The sequence below is a fragment of the Notothenia rossii genome (assembly GCF_949606895.1).
Source record: "Notothenia rossii genome assembly, chromosome: 6".
In the NCBI taxonomy this organism is placed as follows: domain Eukaryota; kingdom Metazoa; phylum Chordata; class Actinopteri; order Perciformes; family Nototheniidae; genus Notothenia; species Notothenia rossii.
In genome coordinates this window covers 21,639,139-21,660,458 of record NC_136909.1, presented here as the reverse complement: position 1 = coordinate 21,660,458, position 21,320 = coordinate 21,639,139, and the positions used below count along the sequence as shown (strand labels likewise).

General features: G+C 41.2%; 1 protein-coding gene across 1 annotated transcript; it reads right to left on the bottom strand.

Moving 5' to 3' along the window:
* Positions 1-313: 313 nt before the first annotated feature.
* mapk4 (mitogen-activated protein kinase 4) lies at positions 314-16,813 on the bottom strand. The gene is made up of 9 exons (XM_079689443.1): positions 15,035-16,813; positions 12,158-13,616; positions 11,439-11,614; positions 6,517-6,661; positions 5,262-5,344; positions 4,999-5,077; positions 4,499-4,718; positions 4,126-4,291; positions 314-3,961 (listed from the first exon to the last, which is right to left on the bottom strand). Exons 2-9 carry the CDS (start codon positions 12,522-12,524, stop codon positions 3,011-3,013), a joined length of 2,187 nt encoding a protein of 728 aa, XP_079545569.1. The 5' UTR covers positions 12,525-13,616; positions 15,035-16,813; the 3' UTR covers positions 314-3,010.
* Between the last annotated feature and the right edge of the window lie 4,507 nt (positions 16,814-21,320).

Genomic DNA, 21,320 nt, shown 5'->3' with positions numbered 1-21,320 from the left:
TTTTTGGGGATTGGAATAGGAAGATTGGATCTTATCTTGAAAGAAAGTGCTTTTTGCCTGAGAGATGGAAGCAGGAATATGCCATCACTTGCTCCAACTGTGTCATAGAGAAGATCTTTATCAAAATCATCATGGCTAATCTTCTAGTATAGTTTTGTGCCTGACACAAATTACATGTACATCAATGCAATCATTTTAGGGATGGAGGCTGTGAATCAAATTCATATACAAAATGCCCTTAAATAACTAATCCCATCAATATTAGTTATTTGAATTGGCAATAAGCGACAACATAAAAAAAAGTAAGGTCAAATAACAGTTTAAATATTGTTTTATTAATTATTCACCAAAAAGAGAAACTGCAAAAAGAGAGTTATTTTCTATTAATATTGAGCATTAAAAAACCTCACAGCTTTTCTCAAATGAAAAGCAGAAGCTTCTTTGAAGCGTGTGTACAAAAGAAATAAAAGCGCACAGAAATCTTTAAAAATAATGACACATTAAAACAGTTTAACTATTTGAACAGTTGTGAAAGCCATGCAGAAGGGAGAACATAAATTACATTCAGCAAGCTGGAAGCATCAAGGTGTACTGAGGCACATTTTGTACATTTCTTCCACACACTTGAAATAACTAATTACAGTATGTGTTTGTTTTTCGTCAATGATGTTATTGCTGGCTTAGTTTACTTGCAAGGGCAATGATCTCCTAAATACAAAATGTGATTTTAACAACTGTAAAGGTTAAAAACTAAACTCATTTAATTAGTTTGACTGCAGCAGAATTTGTATCTGATCACAAACATGGAACGTTTTTTCAGTTATTCCAGAAAACCGGTATTATTAATACCTTAGAGGTACCTTTTTGATAACAATCAACATTAACAGTCGTGGACTTTCAGTTGTTGCTCAGGAAAACCTGCATTTCTGAATGTGCTAATGACTCTGATGTGCTTGATGTCTATTGATAATATCCAATAATTTACCTGGCTTTGCTTTATCTATGGGCCTAGTATTAGTAAAGTCCAGCAGTGGCTTAGTCCGGCAGTGGCTAAGTCAGTAGGGGCTTGGACTGTGAGCCGTAGGGTCGCCGGTTCAAGTCCCTGACCAGGCCTAAATATGGAGTGTGGACTTCTATTTGGAGAGGTCCCAGTTCACCTCCTGCCCTTCCGTGGTGCCCTTGAGCAAGGCACCAGACATCACCCTTCCCCCCTCACTCCCATTGCGCTGTAGAATAGCTGCCCACTGCTCCTAGTACCAGACTCCTGGTACTAGGATGGGTTAAAAGCAGAGAACACATGTCATTGTGTGTTCCGTGTTCTCTACATGTGTGAACATTAAAGAGGGTTTCATCCCTCCCAATTCTTCTAAGTGGTCTGTGTGATGATGTGAATTGAAATTATTAGAGGTTGTTTCTGAGAGGTTTTTGCTGGCAGTTTGTTTTATGCTTCTCAGTATTGTGCCTCTGGAGTTCCCAATATACAGTCTCTTGTTGTACATATACATATACATATACATATACATATACATATACATAAGCTGTTAACATGTGGTACATCCACAGCAGAGCATTACATTTCAAACAGGGAAACCAGGAAAGGAGAGGCCTATTTCATCTAGGTAAGATGGATTTAACTGTATACCTTTTTGGCAAAAGCTCAACAGAATCATTTGAATGCTGTTTCCATACCCAGTATGCAGTTAAGAAAGAACGAGGCACAAGCCAACAGCTCTTAATTAATTTCCCTTGACTGTATCTTTTACCTGATTTGGTTACCTTTATTAAATAACATTCTGACAGGCTACTGTCTTCCACATTGGATAGAAAAGTATTTCAAAATATATGTTTTGGTAATGTTTTTCTTTCTTCTAATGATATGGTTACAGGGCAGCATTTGAGTACAAATCATTTAGATTTTCAAGGATCTACGTTCTCCAAAATATAAGTTACTGTTGTTTGCATTACAGCTGTCTTGGGCTAATATTAAAGTGAGCAAAATTGTAACATCTGACTGTCTAGTACAGACAGGATAGCATCTTTTCAGTAAGTGGGATGACCTTTGGTGCACCAGGCAGACTTTGCGATTGAACTAGAGCATGAATGATTACGATAGATCATTCCACATTAACCAAAATACAATTCACACCAAATAAACAGAAAGGTGTGCTCTCCAATTCAGAAAATAATATTTTAAGATAAATGAACATCATAAACAACAGTCTTGGGAAATATAATATAGAATTAAATATTTAAATAGTTTTATACAAGTTTACAAGGCATGTAGCACTGCAGTGACAGAGCTCATTAAGTCACTGTGGGAGCATTAAAACAGCAACAAAAGATACATTTGACTGATACTCTTTAGTTAATACATTCAGTATTTTATGTGTCATAGTCATTATTGGGTGTACATCATCATTGGAAGACTGTCTGACTTTTGGGAAATTAACTGACCGATTCCCACACAGCAAGGGATCTTGTAGAAACATACATTTAAAGCAAACTTCAAATAAAGTGACTCCTCTAGATAACTGTTATCCAGCACGCAGTAGCCCAGGAAACTATTAGTTTAATCAATTGCAGATAATTCTATAACAGAATTAGTCGCTATCAAGTCAAGGTTTGACCATCTTTAAGAATGACAGCAAACCACAAATACCATAATCATTAATTGGCTGATTATTTCAAAAATATATCCATGTTGAACAAATACTTGATATTTGAAATGCTAAGCATGGTTATTAATTTTCAACCCAAATACCTTTTAACCACTTATTGCCTGAGAGTACACTTAACAAAGCTGCATAATTGCTTTTTTAAGTGAGGGTTTTATTCACAGCATGTGGCCTGTCGTCGCTTTAGTAACAAGAAGACTGCTAACACTTAGGTATAATGTTTAAGTAGCACTATTAACCACAGATCATCTGTACTATTGAAAACACTATGAGCATTTGGAAGTGCTAGCCATTATGATGCTATACTGAAGAGGACCTGAAGTTGAAATTCAGCATCAAGAGTTTGGAGTCCGGGGTGGAGGAGTCCTGTGCTCTGGGAGCCTAGGCACCTTTCGGTTAATGTTCGGCTGTTTGCTTTCTTCCCTCCATCCTCCCTCTTTTCCTTTCTTCCCGTCTGCTTTCTCCTTATTCTGCCGACACAGTTTCAATGCTCGGGATATAAACACGTCCAGGTCAAAAAGCCGCTCTCTTTGCTTGACAGGTAGTGACTCTAAGGAGTCATCATTTACTGGCTGAGAAATGGAGGAAGTAGAAGAAAGGGGTTGAGATTCTAGGGAAGGAAAAAGTGTCGAGGTGGGAGAAGATAGTGTTTGAGGTGACTGAGGGGGGAGTGGAGAGGTGGGAGATGAGGGGAGAAGTGAGGGGAGGGAATTAGAGGAAGACGTGACAGGAAGAAGTGGGCTCAGTCTATCTTCATCATATTCAGATGATGGTTGCTGCACAACTTCCCTGTAGTGGAAAACTGAAGTTGGGAGGTCAGTCGGGGTGAGAGGGAGAGGGGGAGATGAGACGTAACCCGAAGGTGAACATGGCTCCACAGAAGGACTGGGTGAGTGAAGATGAGACTGGGTGCTTTCCACCCAGCGAGAGATCTCTTGGAATAAATCCCCGGTCTCCTCTTCTTCCTCCTCTACAGCTTCCTCCTCGTTCATCGCTCTCAGGTCCTCCATGCTGCCACCAAGTGGCTCGGAAGGCAAAGGAAGATTATTGGTGTTACGCTTCCAATGAGACAGATCCAGGATCAGCTTAGGCTCTGAGTAGTGTTGAGGCTTGCCCTCCTTCCAGGCAATTTTATCCAGATAAGAAGGAGAGCCCACTTTGTAGTCACAGGAACGACCACAGTCCAGTTCCCCATACCCCAGACCACAGGCCCGCTCCAGGGAGGAGGGAGAATTTTCCAGGAAGCGTTCAGCTGAGCTGCTGTGGGAATACTTGCGTGGATCCACCTTTAGAGCACAGATGGTGAGTAGTAGGGGGGAGGGAGAAGGTGAATTTTGTGTTGAACTGCTTTCATTAATACTACTCTTAACTACACACTCTTTTCATTGTATCATTAATAAATGGTTGTATAAATCAGTCAGTATATGGGAAAAATGAAAGCATATCCAACCTGTGCCTCCTCTATCAGTGCCGTGGAACTGGCCCGGGGGTCTCTCTGCACCTCCTCATCCTCTGTAGTGTCTCCTAGGTCAGAGGTCATGTGGGCAGGGGGCATGCAGCGACATCTCCCGCCCGACAGCTGCCAGGACACATCTGTTGATAAACTGCTCTCATACCTGCAGGGGAGCAGAAATGACTTGTAAAAACGTTGCTGGTAAGTACATATTCGGTCCTTTTTACATTAGGAATCTTAAGTAGTTTCTTGTGCTTTGCAAGACTTTTCTGTTTTATACTATTATTGGCATGTTGGCTCTACATTTGTATCTTTATCTATTTCTGTATTCTATATAAAATACTAGTGTAAGAAATATAAATGCACACACTTTTCCCAGTGGATGCTGGAGGCCTGACTGTTGCTGTTGCTGAGGCTCTGCTCGGTGACAAGGCTGTCCTCTAGTTCGTCCTCGATGCGGAAGGGATGCGAGGAGGTGGGTTCATCCTCAGGACAGGAGTACTGCTGGAGGAAAGGGTGTGACAGCGCTGCCTCAGCTGTGAGCCGATCCATGGGGTTAAAGGTCAAGATACGCTGAAGGAAGTCCACAGCTGTGAAGAGAAAAGAAAGGGATCAGTGAAGGGAAGAGGATTAATAGAAATAAAATATATGTTCTTCTTAACTTTTATTCATATCCCTCTCTCAGGGATAATTTATGTAGGTTAGACATTCAAAACTCTACAGGTTACTCCATCGCCTCAACACCCTCACAGTTTAGAAAAGTTAATGTTTGCTTTATCTTTATTTTACATATTCAATTTCTCTTGTTCATCCCTGCTGTATTTTAGTATTGCTTAACCTTCCTCTTCTTAGCACTACTCCACCCCTCACCTTGAGCATCCACTTCAGGCAGCAATTCAGAAAAGGGTTTCTTCACTTTCCATCCATGGCTGACATAGGAAGGTATCACCTGGGAAAAAGGATGACGGAGGGGTTAAAATATGTGCATAACTCTGTTGTGGTTATATCTTTTTGCATATTTCATTTCATTTCATTTTCAAAGGCAGGGCCTTAGAGAGAAACATGATATAGATGACCGTATTAATCAAATCAGTTTGCAGACATATGATTAGCAGCAGCCACTGAGGCGTCACCTGTAGCAAGTCCTGCCTGTCCTCCTCTCTCAGCACCGGCACTGTGTCGAGGATCAGCTGCATCTGCTCCAGCTCATGAGCGCCTGGGAGAGAGGGAATCAACCAATCAGAGACAAGCAGAGAAGAGACGAGCATTGGTTACATAAGCAGAAGAAAATGTGACCAATTAGAGTCAAACAGGATCACTTGGTGGTGTGAGCTGTCGAGTGAAATAAATGACAAGGTAAGGGTGTTCAATAAGAAATCTGAAGATAGAATGGAATATGCAGCAGTCTCTTTAATTTGATTTTACTTAAAATCTATGAACAGAAATCACCACTCTAAGAGCCAAATATTTCAGACAGAAGAAATCAGATTCTGTAAAGCTCAACTTTTGTCCCTGAATGTGGTTTAGCCAGACATTCAACATGCTCAAACTTTGCAGGTAATAGCAGAGCTGTAGCTCTCCCCACCCGTGTCATGCAGGGGGGATTTGCCCTTTAAATGTTTCAATCAATCTAATGGGCGCCAGTAGGTGGTGCTATATAAACACACTCACCACTCTGAGTAACAAGCAAGCAGTTGTATTGTATTGGGATGAAAGTGCATTGCTTTCCCTGTCGTAAACAAAAAACATGTGACATTTAAAAACTGCTGCTTAAGTATGGCAAACATCTCTCACAGTCCATGTGTGAAATTCTAACAAAGAAGAACACCAGGGAACAGATGACGCTATTGAGTTTATGGCACCATCCCTCCTGTGGTGTAGAGGGCTGCTGGAGGTCAAATCAGCCTGTCAGGAGGAACTACATCCGCTTTAGACAGAGAGAATGTTTCTATCATCATTGTTATTCTGGTCAGGCAAAGAAGGAGCCTGCAGAAAAAGAATAATGTATCTTTGGTGGAGGACACTATGTACAGGAAAACTCTCCATAGCCCTCACTAGATGCTACTTTGTCTTTTTATTCTTACATTTCTACTAGTAACAACTTTAAATGGCAAAGGACACAGAGGTGTGTTTGAATACAACTGATTTACCGGATTTTATGACTATATTAACTTGAGAAGTCTTGTTTAAGTCTTCAATCTTATTTTGTTTGGTGTTTATTATGTTAAATAGAGGTGTTTGAGACTCCTATGTTTCTGCTCAATACTAAAAATATCTTTGTATTTCTCCATGCAATCAACAAAATGATGTGCATAATCAAAATGTTCCTGCAGTACATCAAGGTCATGAGTGTGTTAAAGAACACAGCATGACAAACAGTAGAGGTACCTGCAAACAGCATGCGTCCTGTGAGCATCTCTGCCAGTATGCAGCCAGTGGCCCACATGTCGATGGCCTTGGTATAGTTGTTAGGGGACAGGAGCAGACGGGGGGAACAATACCACTTGGTTACCAGACCCTCAGACAGATAGCCCTGGAGAAGGAGTTGAGGGTGTGAGTGAGAAAAAATACAGGGAAAATAGGGAGAGGTAGAGGTAAGTGAAACTAATTATTTACTGTAGGTAAAGAACATTAGTGATGCACATGCAGAGAATTAGCTTGTGAGATGTTCTTAACATTTAGTGTGTGCTTGTTAGTCTGCATGCACGTGTCTAATATTTAAAAAGGATGATTACAATCTAGTTGGTCGTGTTTTTGTTTGAGCGCGAGCCTCATTAAGTCAGTACGTTCAGCCACAAAAAAAGGAAATGTAAGCTCATATTTTGAGTTACACCCACAAGGCTTGGGTTTTTATGTCAGCTACATGAACAGGCTTCTCGATACTCTCTGTAGAAAACATTCGCCTTATCTCTAGCTTCATTTATGGCGTTTCACTGAGCCTTTGATGCTCTACTTTTTCAACAACACATGTCCTCTCATTACATCTGCTTCAACAAGACGCCTGTCTGCTTTGTCTTTTGTAAATGTTCACCTTGTGAATAATACTGATAATGATGTGCATGGAGATGAGCAGCAGCCACATGTATTCACATACAAACCAGATTTATCTGCAGAGTAATGAGAATGTGCCTGTTGCTATCATTAATGCTCTCGTGGCCTCTTATAAATCACTTCACCTCTCAATCTCTGTAATAGCTCCACTCTCTGACCTTACCAAATCTCAAAATCCCTGCACTTACTACATGTACTTCCATTATGTTCCTGGCCATGAATCTCTCTTCAGCCAATTTTCACTGCTCTGAGCTGTTAAACTGATACAGTATGAAGACAATAGACTGCACAACAATCCTAAGATTTAGGCTTACACATTCTTACACATGTGTATATTTCTGGAGGCGGCAAGCTAGTTTCATGCTGGCTAGAGTGTCTGTGGACATATCAAGTTGACTTCCTTCTTGCTGACATACTATTTGTATCACTCTTAACCCCAAAGAAAACAAGATGTTTGTGTTTAAAAAAGGCGGCCCCACAATTTGTCTTCTGTCTTTTTCTCCCTCCATTCTTTGTCCTCGCTGCACTTCTGGTCTCCCATCACCACTTTTCTTAAATCGCGTTTTTTCAGGCCACCAGAGTAACATTTTTCATATAATTCTTAACCATATCTTGAATGAGTTGGAATTAAACAGCAGCATTGAGTTCCTGTGAAAAAGGAGTTATGAATTGAAGTTCAGTTTTACTTCGCTCTTCAGCCTTTCTGTTTTCTCTTTGCTCCTCCTGTGTGGCCTCTCCTCTCCTCTCATTTCAATCCTCTTTGCCCCTGTATGATGTGTAGCCTTATCTTTATGCTCTCTATTCCCTGTCTTCTGCCCTCACTTCACCTTTCGCACTTCCTCCCCCTCCCCCCAGGCTCTCCCTCATTGCTGCCAGGAGATGACAGAGCAGAAACTGATGCTGAGTGTTCAATGATGCACACACCTTGCCTTCTATCTGTCTGTCCCTCTGTTTTGATGACTTTCTCTATCCTAGTTGTGATTTGATGGACAGTGTCTTTCAAGGAATGTGTCAAAAGTACAACATTTTGTAGAATGTAATTGTATTTGATGATAATTCATCTGATCGGAAAAATAAGCAAATGTAGGTCTCAGTTTCACAGAATTATGCACAGATGTGCCCTCACCTTTCATTATGTAACTATATTAAGACTGGATTTAGCACACAGCTATTCCCCATTATTAAATGTTTGTTGGACTTCTCTACCCCTTCCCTTTTCTCTCATCCTTCTCCCCTCTTGTCACCACCTCCCACTTGCCTCTCCATCCATTCCCTTAATCTCAACTCATTGTTTCTCTACGTCAGCATCATCAGCTTTGACTGTCACTTCTTTTTTTCTTCACACTTCACCCCATCTCTCTCTTTTCGCCCACATCCTTTCTTCTCCTCCTTTATCACCTGTTCCATCCCTTGCTCAGTTCTTGTCAGTTCCACTCTACTCATTTGGACCTGTCGTACTCCTACTCCCCTCTGCCTCACTTCTTTATCTTTCATCCATTTATTTCTCTTTCTTTTCCAACACTTTCCTCTTTTCACCTTTCCTCTCCGTCTTTCTCCTTTCTCCAGGTCATGAATAATTTCTAGGCAGATCCAGTGCCGCCTCAGCAGGTGCCATAAACACTTCAAGGTGCTACTTGTGTTGACGGTAAACAACATCACCAATTATCTTTTCTCTGCCTCTGTTTCCCTTCTCTCTTATTTCAACATTTCTGTTATCTCTTTTTGCCTGAATAAATGTTTGTCTGTGTTGTCAGAGGACCGCATTTAGAGCAATTTGAAGCACTGTAGAGTCAGAGTGTGCTGACAAAACATCTGTTATTACACACAGACCATGTTACTGATAAAAGGTAGGAGTGATTTCTTTGGAGCAATTATTATAAACCATACAATCTGAGCCACCAGCTATGTTTTATGGCCAAACAACTATCTGTCGTTTTCACATCACAGTTGGAGTAAATACTGAACACGTCTATTCCCACAAAAATGTTTTAAAAAGCAGTGATTTGGTTCTGCATTATTAAATAACAGAGAGGAGGCTAGCACATTCACTACAGGCTTCTGCTTTGGTGTGAACACTGCATCACAAATAACCCAGCCTCATCTTACACACACATTGCCATACACACAGGCACATACACACACATAACTCTGGTGACAGACACATCAGCTGGAGCAGACTCTTCATATCCAACTCAGAACAATCAAAGCCACGTCAGCAGTTTAAAATTAGAGTGTAATGTGTAGCCAGCACTCTCATTGTTTAATAATGCATCCCGATAATCAAAGCTTTGAGGCAACGTCTTCAAAGGAAGAGGCTCATATTGCAGCACCCGACAAGGGCACAAAATACATAATATATCTGTAAGAGCTCAAAGTACTTGGTGTTGAATAGTCCATTTATGCATTTATTTGTTCATTTATCCATTCATCTATCAATCTATCTATATATCCATCCATCCATTCATCTACAGTGCAGTAGTTTGAACACAGTGTTCTCTGACAGGCTGAGTATTTTCTGTAGCTACACAGTGTGAGAGCTATAGGCACCTAAACACAGAAAGGGGAACAGAGTGAGAGTTTCTGCTGTCATGCAAGACCCAAACCATCTTCATCGCTCTTACTTTTTCTCTCTGATATCTTATTTGTACCGATTTTCCCTATCATTCCTATTTGCACTTTCTCTCACCCTTCTTGTTTTTCTGCCCTTACTGCATTGTTCTTTTCACCTCCCCTCCTTTCACCCTTCCATGACTTATCATTTCTCATCCTTGCTCATCATCTGTTCTCTTCCTCCCCCCTCCTCCTCCCCTCCATCTAAACCCCCTGTGTCTGCACCCAGCTGATCCCCAGTCCCGTGCTCTGAGCTGACAAAGATCGCTTTTCACAAGAGCTCCTCTCCCTCTCCACATGCACAGACCCGAAGAACACACACACACACACACACACACACACACACACACACACACACACACACACACACACACACACACACACACACACACACACACACACACACACACACACACACACACACACACACACACACACACACACACACACACACACACACACACACACACACACACACACACACACACACACACACACACACACACACACACACACACACACACACACACACACACCAACAGTCCTGCCCTGCTAGTGTTACAGTATTGCTATCGGACCTTCGTGCATAATAAAGCAGCACAATGGGGCGGTAAATTGTCACATCCATCTCTCAGAAGCCTTTATCTACAGTGGACAGGCTAATCACAGGGTTTGATTTGCACAACACTTGATACCAGGTTTGGGGAAGACAATGTTACAGTAATAGTAACAGGTTTGGTAATAAAAGATGTAGGAAAAAGGAGACAGCTTGGCAGTGCTGCTATAGCAATATGTAGAATCCTGTAGCGCTTACACATTTTTAAATGTCAAGTTTTGAAATAGTGTATTCTGTTTGGATTCAGCCAGCCAGTGTTGATCTTTGTCAGCATCTGACCAATGAAGTATAAGATGTCACCTAAGATAACGCACACATCAGACAGACAACAATTATTCTGTTTTTCAATCAACCTGCTGATATTCTACGGGAGGAAAATCCCAGTTTATAGAGTATCCTTTGCCACACTAGTGCAAGGGCTTGTGCACGGCTGTCTGACTATCACACTTTCTCTTCCTTCATTGAGAGTGAGCAGCGATAATGCATTAATATTAAAATATTCTCCCTGGATTCATCCATCATCAGCAGAGCAGCCCACACTGTCAGACTGCAATGAGAAGATTGACAATCCTCCTTATTTGATCAACTTTGCTGGCTTGAATATGAACAGTCTGATTAATTTTTGTAGTATTAAAAAGCACAGAGACAAAAAGCTCAGCCAATATTAGGTGGACAGAGATCATAACCTGTATCCTGGCTTGTCTTCTGAAGATTATGGCTTTATAAAAATGATCGAAACTTGTTGAGAGATCAGGAGGCTTAAGAGAGTAATGATCAAAGGCATTTATTGGCTCTCCTCAAAAGAACACTTGGCACATTTGCCACATCTACATGTCCTACATAGATCCAAAGAGTAATAAGCTAAAAGCTGGAAATATTTGTACAAGTGTTGCTGATTTGAGAAACTTCCAGTGAATATTACATCTTTGATCATCAGTCACAGACTTTTCATTAAAAAAGTGTGAGTGTAAATGTCCCTTGTTGGCCTATGTGTGTGTGGGTGTGTGTGTGGTAGGGTTTATTCTTCTCTTACCTTATGAGAATAATGCGGGTCGACTATCCTGGCCAGTCCGAAGTCTCCAATCTTGAGCAGCAGTTGGTCTGTGTTGAGGAAGATGTTGGCAGGCTTCAGGTCTCTGTGCAGGACGTTAGCTGAGTGAATGAACTTCAGTCCCCTCAGCAGCTGGTAGAACAGCAGAGTAGCATGACCTGTTTAAGGGAAAAGGCTCAGATATCAAGAAACAACCCACCACTTCTCTTTTCAGTCTTTAATTTCCATAACGATGCTTACTTCTAGTGAATATGCTTCATTATTTGTTATTGTGTACAACTTGTATGGATAGCTTCTCTACAATTAAAATAATTTAAATCACAAAAGGAATAAGGGGAATATTCTACATTTTGTGGAATCATTTCCTATGGGCAACACTGTCTTGGCACATAAAGTCAAAAAAAATGGTATCACTCAAATAGTTACAAAACATGTTTATTTAGAGGATACAAGCAAGCTGAAAGAACGAATCAAAATGTTCTGGGCAGGATTGTACTGTGACTTGTGGATAAAACACTGTCTCAGTAAAAGAGTGTCTAAAAGGACAGCGACTAATCCAATAATTCACAGTGTAAACAAAGCCAGCAGTGCTGCAGAAACAGAACAGTATTGTTTCGACAAACTGTGAAATCGGGTTTAGGAAAATAATTTTTTTTTTTTTTTTAACTTTGATCTTTCCATTTCCTTTTTATTTCCCATACCTGTGGGTAGTGGTCCTTGTTCTAGTAGTCGAGCCAGATCTGTCTCCATGCACTCTTGCACGATGTACAGGGCACTCAGCCGGGTCGGGTCTCTGGGCAGCGGTCGTCCATATGGCGCCAAAACCTCGTGAACACTCACCACGTTTTCATGGAGCAGCCGGCGGGCGATTTTGACCTCCCGCAGAGCATGCTTCACCGTCACAGCATCGCGCATCACCAACTTTTTGATTGCCACGCGCTGGCCGGTGCGCTCATCAACAGCTGAGAGGACCAGGCCTGTTACACCTGTGCCGAGAGGTCGAAGGTCAACAAAGTGACCACCCAGGTCAAAACCATGAAGGAAGAGGGGGGTCTCTTGTCTGGCCATGATAGCTTCGTCTGCCGTGGTTAGGGACAGATGATAGATGGTTGTATGTACTTTTAAATAGCTTGATGGATCCCCAAAATATCACATTTAAAGGTGCTTTGCTTTATATTGTGCACATTAACTGACGAGTTGATATTTAGTTGTGTAGCTGGTACATCTAGATGTCCGTTATCTTGTAGAAAATATCCAAATTAAGTAAATAAATCTAGTCTGCTAAAAGGTAGTAGCAGTTTGAGGGGCACCCATATGTTCCAGTAGGGTTACTTATTCCAGATGTGGGTCCAGAATTTGGAACTGAACCAAGAATTGCAAGCCGGTTAAAAGAAACACAATTTTCCCTTCAGGCCTACCAAGTGTATTTGTGCATAATCTTCACCTCCTCTGCTGGTCCTGTGTGGGCAGATTATTTTTACTGTAGCAGCTGAGAATCCACTATGTTCCACATTTTAAAAAAAAACCTATGCTTAACCTATGCTTAATAAAACTAAAATGTACTTTTTCCTCATGACACTTGATGAAGATGTTTATCTGTTCCAAAGATGTGATGTGACGCTGTGCTCTGCTGCAAGGATGCACTTCTAATCTCTCACTGCATTTTGTTCTTGCGCAGATAGTAAGGATGTCAGTGAGTCCTATTAACACTACCCAGGGCAGGGGTATCCATAGAAACAGCCCTCTGTGTGGCTGATCCTGCTTTTACATGTGTAGATGCATCATGGGACAGCAGCAGGAGGACAGCCAGTAATCCTCATCGATCAGTCTTCGATACTGAGGTAGGAGGAAGGAGGCGAGGTTAGGTGAGTTAAATCAATTCTGTCAGCTCCTCCTCTTGTTCCATGATACCAGAGTCTGTCAGACAGTCAGACAGTCAGACAGACAGTCAGTCAGTCAGTCAGTCAGTCAGTCAGTCAGTCAGTCAGTCAGTCAGTCAGTCAGTCAGTCAGTCAGTAAGTTCATTCAATGTGAGATCCACAGTTGGAGGGTGGTCAAATCCCAGAGCTGTGGTACTGTTGCATGTGTGTAATCCCTCAGTAATCTGCTTCCTGTTGCCTTCTGATGAATGTAAGGGGTTTCAGCATCAGGTCGTGGTAACTGTGGAGAGATAATGCTATTAGCTGAGTCGCGTAACAAATCTGTTGCTGAGGATGAAAAGAGGCCAACAGAAGAAAAGCTAAAGATGAAAGTAACAGAGGAACTGAGCCAGTGTGTTAACAGGGTCTGTGTTGCAGGAGAGTTGCCATTACATAACACTAAATGGCAGAGTAACCTAATCTACAACCTAACGTGCCCTATAGAGGATAATAACATCTATTCAGTGACGCTTTAATATCTGCTATGTGATGCTGTTGACATTTCAAGCAGAGAGACACTGACAAGATGAAGTGGATTACCATGGCAGCATTGTTTTCAGTGATAAGCCATTTCATTTTCTGATGGCATCACACAGCATAACTTTCTGATTAAACGTGAATAAAACTAGCCGACAACTGAGTTCTATACCCACAACTTGAAAGGTCATATAGTGGTAGAAAACAAAGGATTGGCTTTCTCACACCCCTGGATCCCAGGGATGCAAGATTTCAAACAAACCATAAAACACATATCTTTGCTGTTAAAGGCCTGAGGGCATGTTTGCTTTTCTTTCTAGACGGGGGGATGTGCACTCAATAACTTCTCTTTAACAGCCTTCAACTTACTTACAAACACACTCCATGTCCATGTGAGCCTCAGTCAGGCAGATAGTCAGAGGCTGACAGTGTGTAAGCTGAGAACAGAGGCTGGGAGAGAGGGAGCGTTGACAGTGTGGCTGGGTGGGAGGCGCAGCGCTGAGCTAACTTTATATATAATGCATAACCACTGGAGATGGCACTGTGCCTTTATTCTGCAAATTTCTTCAGCTTATGCAACCAGAATACATGTCATAAATACAGATAGTTTGCAGTTTGTTGATGCAATGCAGTAAAATGCATTTAATTGCAATTGTGAAGTCCATTGTAAAAAAAAATTCAAATATAACAATGGCTTAAAAAAATATTTTAATTCAGGTTAAGGCAGAAAATGAAACCAAACTCTACACAATATACAATATGATGTGTTGATGGCAGATGAGAAGGTAACTAACACATCACTCTGGCTTAGCTGCTTTTTAGTCCCTTATTGTTATCTTCCTCGTTTTACTCCCCAACAACAGGCGTTAATGTAGTTACAGTTCAGATGGAAAACACTGCATCCTCTCTGCACACTGACTTCATGCGGCTGCCTTTGTGTGTCCCCACAGTAACGCCCCTCTGACAGAACAAAAACAGTGAGGTTGAAGTGCATCTAATAACTACATAAAGCTCTATTTAAAATAAGAAAATGAAAGTAAACCAACGACAACCAGACTCGAGCTCCTTTTAGCTCCTCAACCAGCGTCCCGCTATCTTCATCTCTATGTAGCCTATCTGTTCGCTGTGCAATAACAAGAGGAAGAAGAAAGAAAGATAACGGCAGCAACCAGCGGTACTCACCGCTTTTACGCAGCCGCAGCCTGCCGTCCAGAAACAAAGATCGGGGGAACATGTAAGAGATACGGGTCCCTCGGAGGAAAGAAAGTGAAACACGACCGGATCCCTCTTTTGTGTCCCTATGATTCAGATGATATGGGGGGGGGACAGCCGGTACGGGTCGGTACCGGGGAGATCCGCCGAGATAAGATAAGCCACAGGAACTGCTATAGAGCCGGTTATTGTGGGAGACTGTCCTCTCTCCGTCAGGGGAGAGAGTTGAGAGAGGGAGGAGAGGAGGGATCACCCATATCAGATAGCAAACATGTAGCAGACCTGAGAGTGGAAACACTGCACCATGACTGACTGAGTATCTCCCTCTCTTTCTGTGTGGATGCTGAATTCATTGGTCTCAAAAGCTAAATATTCCAATCAATTTCAATTAAAGCCCAAACCAGCCTCCATCTTGTTCTAGCTGAATTATTATTGTTTGATCATTATAGTCATCTGCAATCCCGCATGGTGTTTGAGATTGAGGTTCCCTTAGCCATTGCTATGTGTTCAAAAGCTGTTACCGCTCATGGTGTTCGCGGGTCAATTTTGACCCATGATTTATCTCAGTCCAAAACACTCAAAACATAATGACTATCATCCAATATTGTTTTAATTACATCATAACTAACTTATAATGCATTCATAACCGTACAATCCTGTTGTAATTGTATGGCCCCAAAACACATTACACCACATATTGCACACGTGCATGTGTGTGTTCAGGTTCAAGTGAGTGTACTCTTTGAGAAAAGTTGAGTTCCCGTGTGGGGAGGGGGGCCAGAGGGTGCATGTTGCGAAAAAAATATTACAGTGGATGGTGGGGGTGGGGTGTCTAAAGTCAAAGATGAATCTTGATTGGGCCAAAATTGACCCTGAGTTACCCACAACAATGCTGCGGTCTTCCTAGACCCGAACACCAAATTATACACTTTTCTAGACCTTCAGACTTGGCTAAAATTGTCAAAATCTGTTTTGTTGTGTTTATATAGCTGTTGTGGTGGAGGTATCAGAGATGCCATGCTAGCCGTGAGCCTCTGATACAGAATGATAAATACAAATGATTTTAAGTTTTTATTTATGTGTTATTATTCTTATATAATCTTTTTGTAAATAATATCCTACTTTTATATGTGATAGCTGTGATTGATCCTCCAATAGTGTTTAATTTGTCAGATAGTTTATTTTCACGGTCAACTTGTGTGTATATAAATATATGTATTTTTATTTTTCTGTTTATTTTCTATTATATTTTAGAATTTGTTTATTTTCTGCTCTTTTTAATGTCTAATTATTGTGCAATGCTTTGTTTTATATGCTGCTGTAACGAAATAAGGTGAATGTTAGCCAGAAGAAAGCTATCTGGATAACTGCTCCTTTGTATAAAGTGAGGCTGACCAACCAATATGGGCATGTGTTATTATTTCAATCAGGAGAGACGTGATGTATGAAATACATGAGACTTGTTGTTCTGATTGCCTGTTTCATTTGATTTATAGTGTTATGTTGTTCATTATCTTAATTTATTTGCAATAACCTCAGTTGTAAGAGCTCCGTCGGCTATATTTTTGTCCACGTTTGCACTTTCTTTTCATAAAGTTTTAAGAGAAGCTACATTTGTTTGATGAGTGATTTTAATTTAATAACTACAATATTAATAATAAGGATAAAATAAATAAAAAATATGTTACATTTATTTGTTATTGGCTGTGGGTTATTGGTTATGTTCACATACTTATTTGGTTATTAAAATGTAAACCGATCTTTTTCATATGGGTGTTTAGAGTTGTACCCCCTAGATCTAGTCTCTAGTAATTCTGCTCAAATTACACCAGATTGAAGCATTTTACTTGAATTTTTTTTAAATAAAATGTTAAAACAAATCTTTCCGGGGGGGGGGGGGGCATACCCCCGGACCCCCCTAGAGGATGTGACATCCACCCCCCAATTAAAACATGTTCATATAATAATGAATACATTTGAAACCTTCTTTATATATTTTACCTATATCAATACCTTTCTGTTTTTGTAGTGTATTGGTCTTTTATAGAGATTTTTCATTTATTCTTTATATATTTTATTGTGTATTGCTTGGAGGGGGGGGGGTGGGGGGGCACCAAATCATAATCTCGCCTGGGGCACCAAAATGTCTAGGGCTGGCCCTGGCCGCACACCTTTAGTTAATCTGCCAAAAAGGCCACATTATTAACCCGAAAGTACACAAAAAGTACACTTCAGATGCTCAAGTTCCTTGACATGCTTCACGCTTTGAGATTTCACCGATATCTGTTACGGTTCTTCAACAAAACGTTCACATGTAAGAGGTTTATCTCTCATTCAGAACAATGAAAATTCTCTCCTCACTGATTACTGCACATCACCATGGAAACCTTTGATCTCTGGACACATAGTTAGCTCAAATATAAACACCTGTGTCATTCGCTTGTATATCACCGGTCCATGCCTCAACAGCTTTACGCCAAATCTGACATCTCATCATATGCCGTTTCCATGGAAACGCATCCCTCGCCATAAAACACGATGTTGTCGTAACGCCTATGAAAAGGGTCAAAACAGCACCACACTTCCGATTATGGTTAACGGTCCAGCCCTCAACAGCTCTACGTCAATTATAGGGTTTCATGATATGCCGTTTCCATAAAAGACGATGTCGCTATAACTCCTATGAAAATCTTCAAAAAGTGCTCAAACTTTACATGTGTGCTAACAGTCCAGCCGTGAAGACATCTAGGGGACAGTTTTGAGATTTCTTCAAAAGCCGTTGCCATGGCAACACAATGCTCGCCATGAAACACGGTTTTCTCATAACTTCAGTGAAAATGCTCCAAACGGCCCAAAACTTCACAGGTTTGGTAACGATACAGCCATCAACACATCTAAGCGTATTATGGGATGTCATCAAATGCCGTTGGCATGGCGATAAATCATTCGTCATCAAGTTAGTTCAAAAGTTTGCAGTTCAAATATTCTGCTGCTTTTCCAAGCCTTTTTGTTTTATTCTCTTATCACACATTCAAGCCCCCAGTGTTCATGTATCATTTCAATCTAAATTCTTCACTTTCTTCTTACACATTACATTTCAGCATAGCAGTTTAGCATCAGCTTTTCAGAATAAAGCATTCCCACTAGCAATTTCTTCAGGAATTGCATTCTCTAGTTGAACTATTTTGTTTGTTGTATTATGTTGCACCGTTGGAGGAGCCTGAGTCCTAAGAATTTCATTGATATATCCAGGGCCGTCCCTGGCCAACTTGAGGCCCCATGCAAAGTTATATGATGAGGCCCTCTGTTTCGCGAGCGTCGACAGGGACGGGTGCTAGTGGAGCAGCGAAACCATGCCGCTACACACTATTTGCGCTGCATAAGCGCATAGGTGCGCCGCATTTGAGAGGCCCCCTCCGCAAGATGAGGCCCCCTCCGCAAGATCAGGCCCCCTCCGCGAGGTGAGGCCCCCTCCGCAAGGTGAGGCCCCCTCCGCAAGGTGAGGCCCCACGCAGTCTGCGTGATCGGCCTGTAGGGAGGGACGGCCCATATCTACACTGTAGCTACGTACAAATGACAATAAAAGCCTTGAATCTTGAATTGTACAATAGTGATGCAGAAATCTGATGAATACTCTGCGAAATGCAAAAAATGTGATGCTAGGTCAGTGGTTCCTTTGTGACTATAGAGGGGGGGGGGGGGGGGGGGCTGTAATCAGAGTGCTGTTGCTGTTTAGTACAAAATAAAGTAACCCAAACAACAACCGTTGATGTACATTATATGCTTTAAAGAAAAGCTTATAGGATTTAAAGCCACTCTACATCTTCACTAATAGAATATCCTGCTTAATCTGAGGTCTGTACTTAATACGATTGTTGGTGGGATTTAAATATATGCACAGCTAGTTACACACATATATTTTTTGTTAATATAGAACAGATTTAATTGTACTACATTTGAATCTGCTCCGAGTTATTTTGGTCTCTGTTGCAGGTGAATGTCTGCTCCTTCTCCTGTGTGTCAAGTATAGATAAAACAGATTATAAGCGGAATGTAGTGAAGAGGAAATTGTAAAATACTTGTGTTGCTGTTACGTAAAATCTTTTTAAAATCTTTTTATTTGGTAACAGGGCAGCTACCAGAAAATGTAATAAAGACAATTTTGCAAGGAAAGATTCTCTGTTCTTTTTAAGACTGCACCCTATTGTATCAGCTATAGGTGAAATGTACCCAAACCCAGTGGTGTAGTGGGCATCGGACAATTATTTCAAGGATGATTTCTTTTTTTAATAGTCTCTAATACATCTAAAATCATTGGCAGTGTTATCAGTTGCAAGTGTGTGTTTGTTGTCATAATGACGAAAACATAATAAGCAGTTTTCACAGTAATTATAATAAAAACGTAGCTCAAGCATTTATGCAACTTGATTTGAAGCGTGTGTGTGTGAGGGGAAGCACCGTGTGTGTGTGTGTGTGTGTGTGTGTGTGTGTGTGTGTGTGTGTGTGTGTGTGTGTGTGTGTGTGTGTGTGTGTGTGTGTGTGTGTGTGTGTGTGTGTGTGTGTGTGTGTGTGTGTGTGTGTGTGTGTGTGTGTGTGTGTGTGTGTGTGTGTGTGTGTGTGTGTGTGTGTGTGTGTGTAAATAATCAAAATGCTGTGTGTGCAGTCCCGCACAGTGCGGACACCTGGTCACCCCACACACAGCATTTTTATTATTTGTCCCGCGTCCGACAAATTGAGACTATGTCCCACATTTGAGTGATAGTAGCGCAGAAAAGCCGGATCGGTTCGCTCACAGCCGGCACCGCTCTTTATTATTATATTGTCTAAACTGCATCATGTAAGTTGCGCCGACAGGCGACACAGAGTCCCCCCCCCCCCGCGAGAGTGAGAGGTGACAAGGGGAGCACGTCTGTAACCCGACACCGTTGCAACGAATCGACATCTGACCAATCACGGTTTTGATACGGCAACCAGTGCAGGTGAAGAGATGTCAGTGAAAAGACACACACACACACACACACACACACACACACACACACACACACACACACACACACACACACACACACACACACACACACACACACACACACACACACACACACACACACACACACACACACACACACACACACACACACACACACACACACACACACACACACACACACACACACACACACACACACACACACACACACACACACACACACACACACACACATTATGATTGTTGATGGTTATGATTGTGTCGTGCAAAGAAAGGTGAAAGTGAGAAATCCAAATAAAAAATGTTGACCCTACTAGTTCTCTCTTTGTTTCATAAAAAGGTTCAATAAGTCCATATTATCTACCTGGCAATTCAGTTCAAACGCAAACGGTTTGGGGTAAGCAGGGTTGTTCTGCTGCTTGTTTGATGTCAAATATTGCAGATGTGGAACGATACAAATAAACCCAGGAATGAATCTAGCATTAGAAATGTGACGTGAAGGAATGAATCTAGCATTAGAAATGTGACGTGAAGGAATTCTTGGGTCAAGAGTCATCAGATCTCTGAACAGAAACACCGAAAGCAACTGTCCGTCTGTCTCCGGCACAGAGTGAGCAGTAGCATTGTGTGTGTGTCCTCCTCAGATTACCTCCCTCCAATAGATGCCTGTCTAAATAGGAAAGGAAATAAATAACTTAGAGGTCAGGCTGAATGTGACAACATCTGGCTAAGTCTGCCTGTTGGTATGTAATTAATGTTTTTCCATATATGTAAGGCCAGGGAGAGAAAGACGAGGGCACATCTGTAGGTGTGCAAAGATGACTCATAAGGGAATAGCAACACGAACAAGCGGTTCTTACCCCAGTGAATTCAACACATTTCAGTTCTTTTTTTTACCGTAAGGCTGAACACAGTAGATGTTAAAAATGAGCGAAGACCAATGATATATCAGTATTATTATCTTGGACACATTTTAAAAATACACTTTGTTGTTTTTAAGTATTAGGTCCACCTAATGTGTTACAGGAAGCCTACAAAAAACAGTTATATAATATTGAAAGGCGTGGGGGCATCAGGGTTATTTCAAAGTTTGTTCAGACTTAAGACTAAAATAAGCAATGTAAAACAAATTGACACTCTTTTTAATTGACATAACCCACAAGCAATCACCTCTCTGTTCCATATAGAGCAGGCTGACAATGTTTGAAAACAGAAGCTAATAAAGTTTTCTTAATTTATGTTCCTGCATTATTGACTGGTAATTTA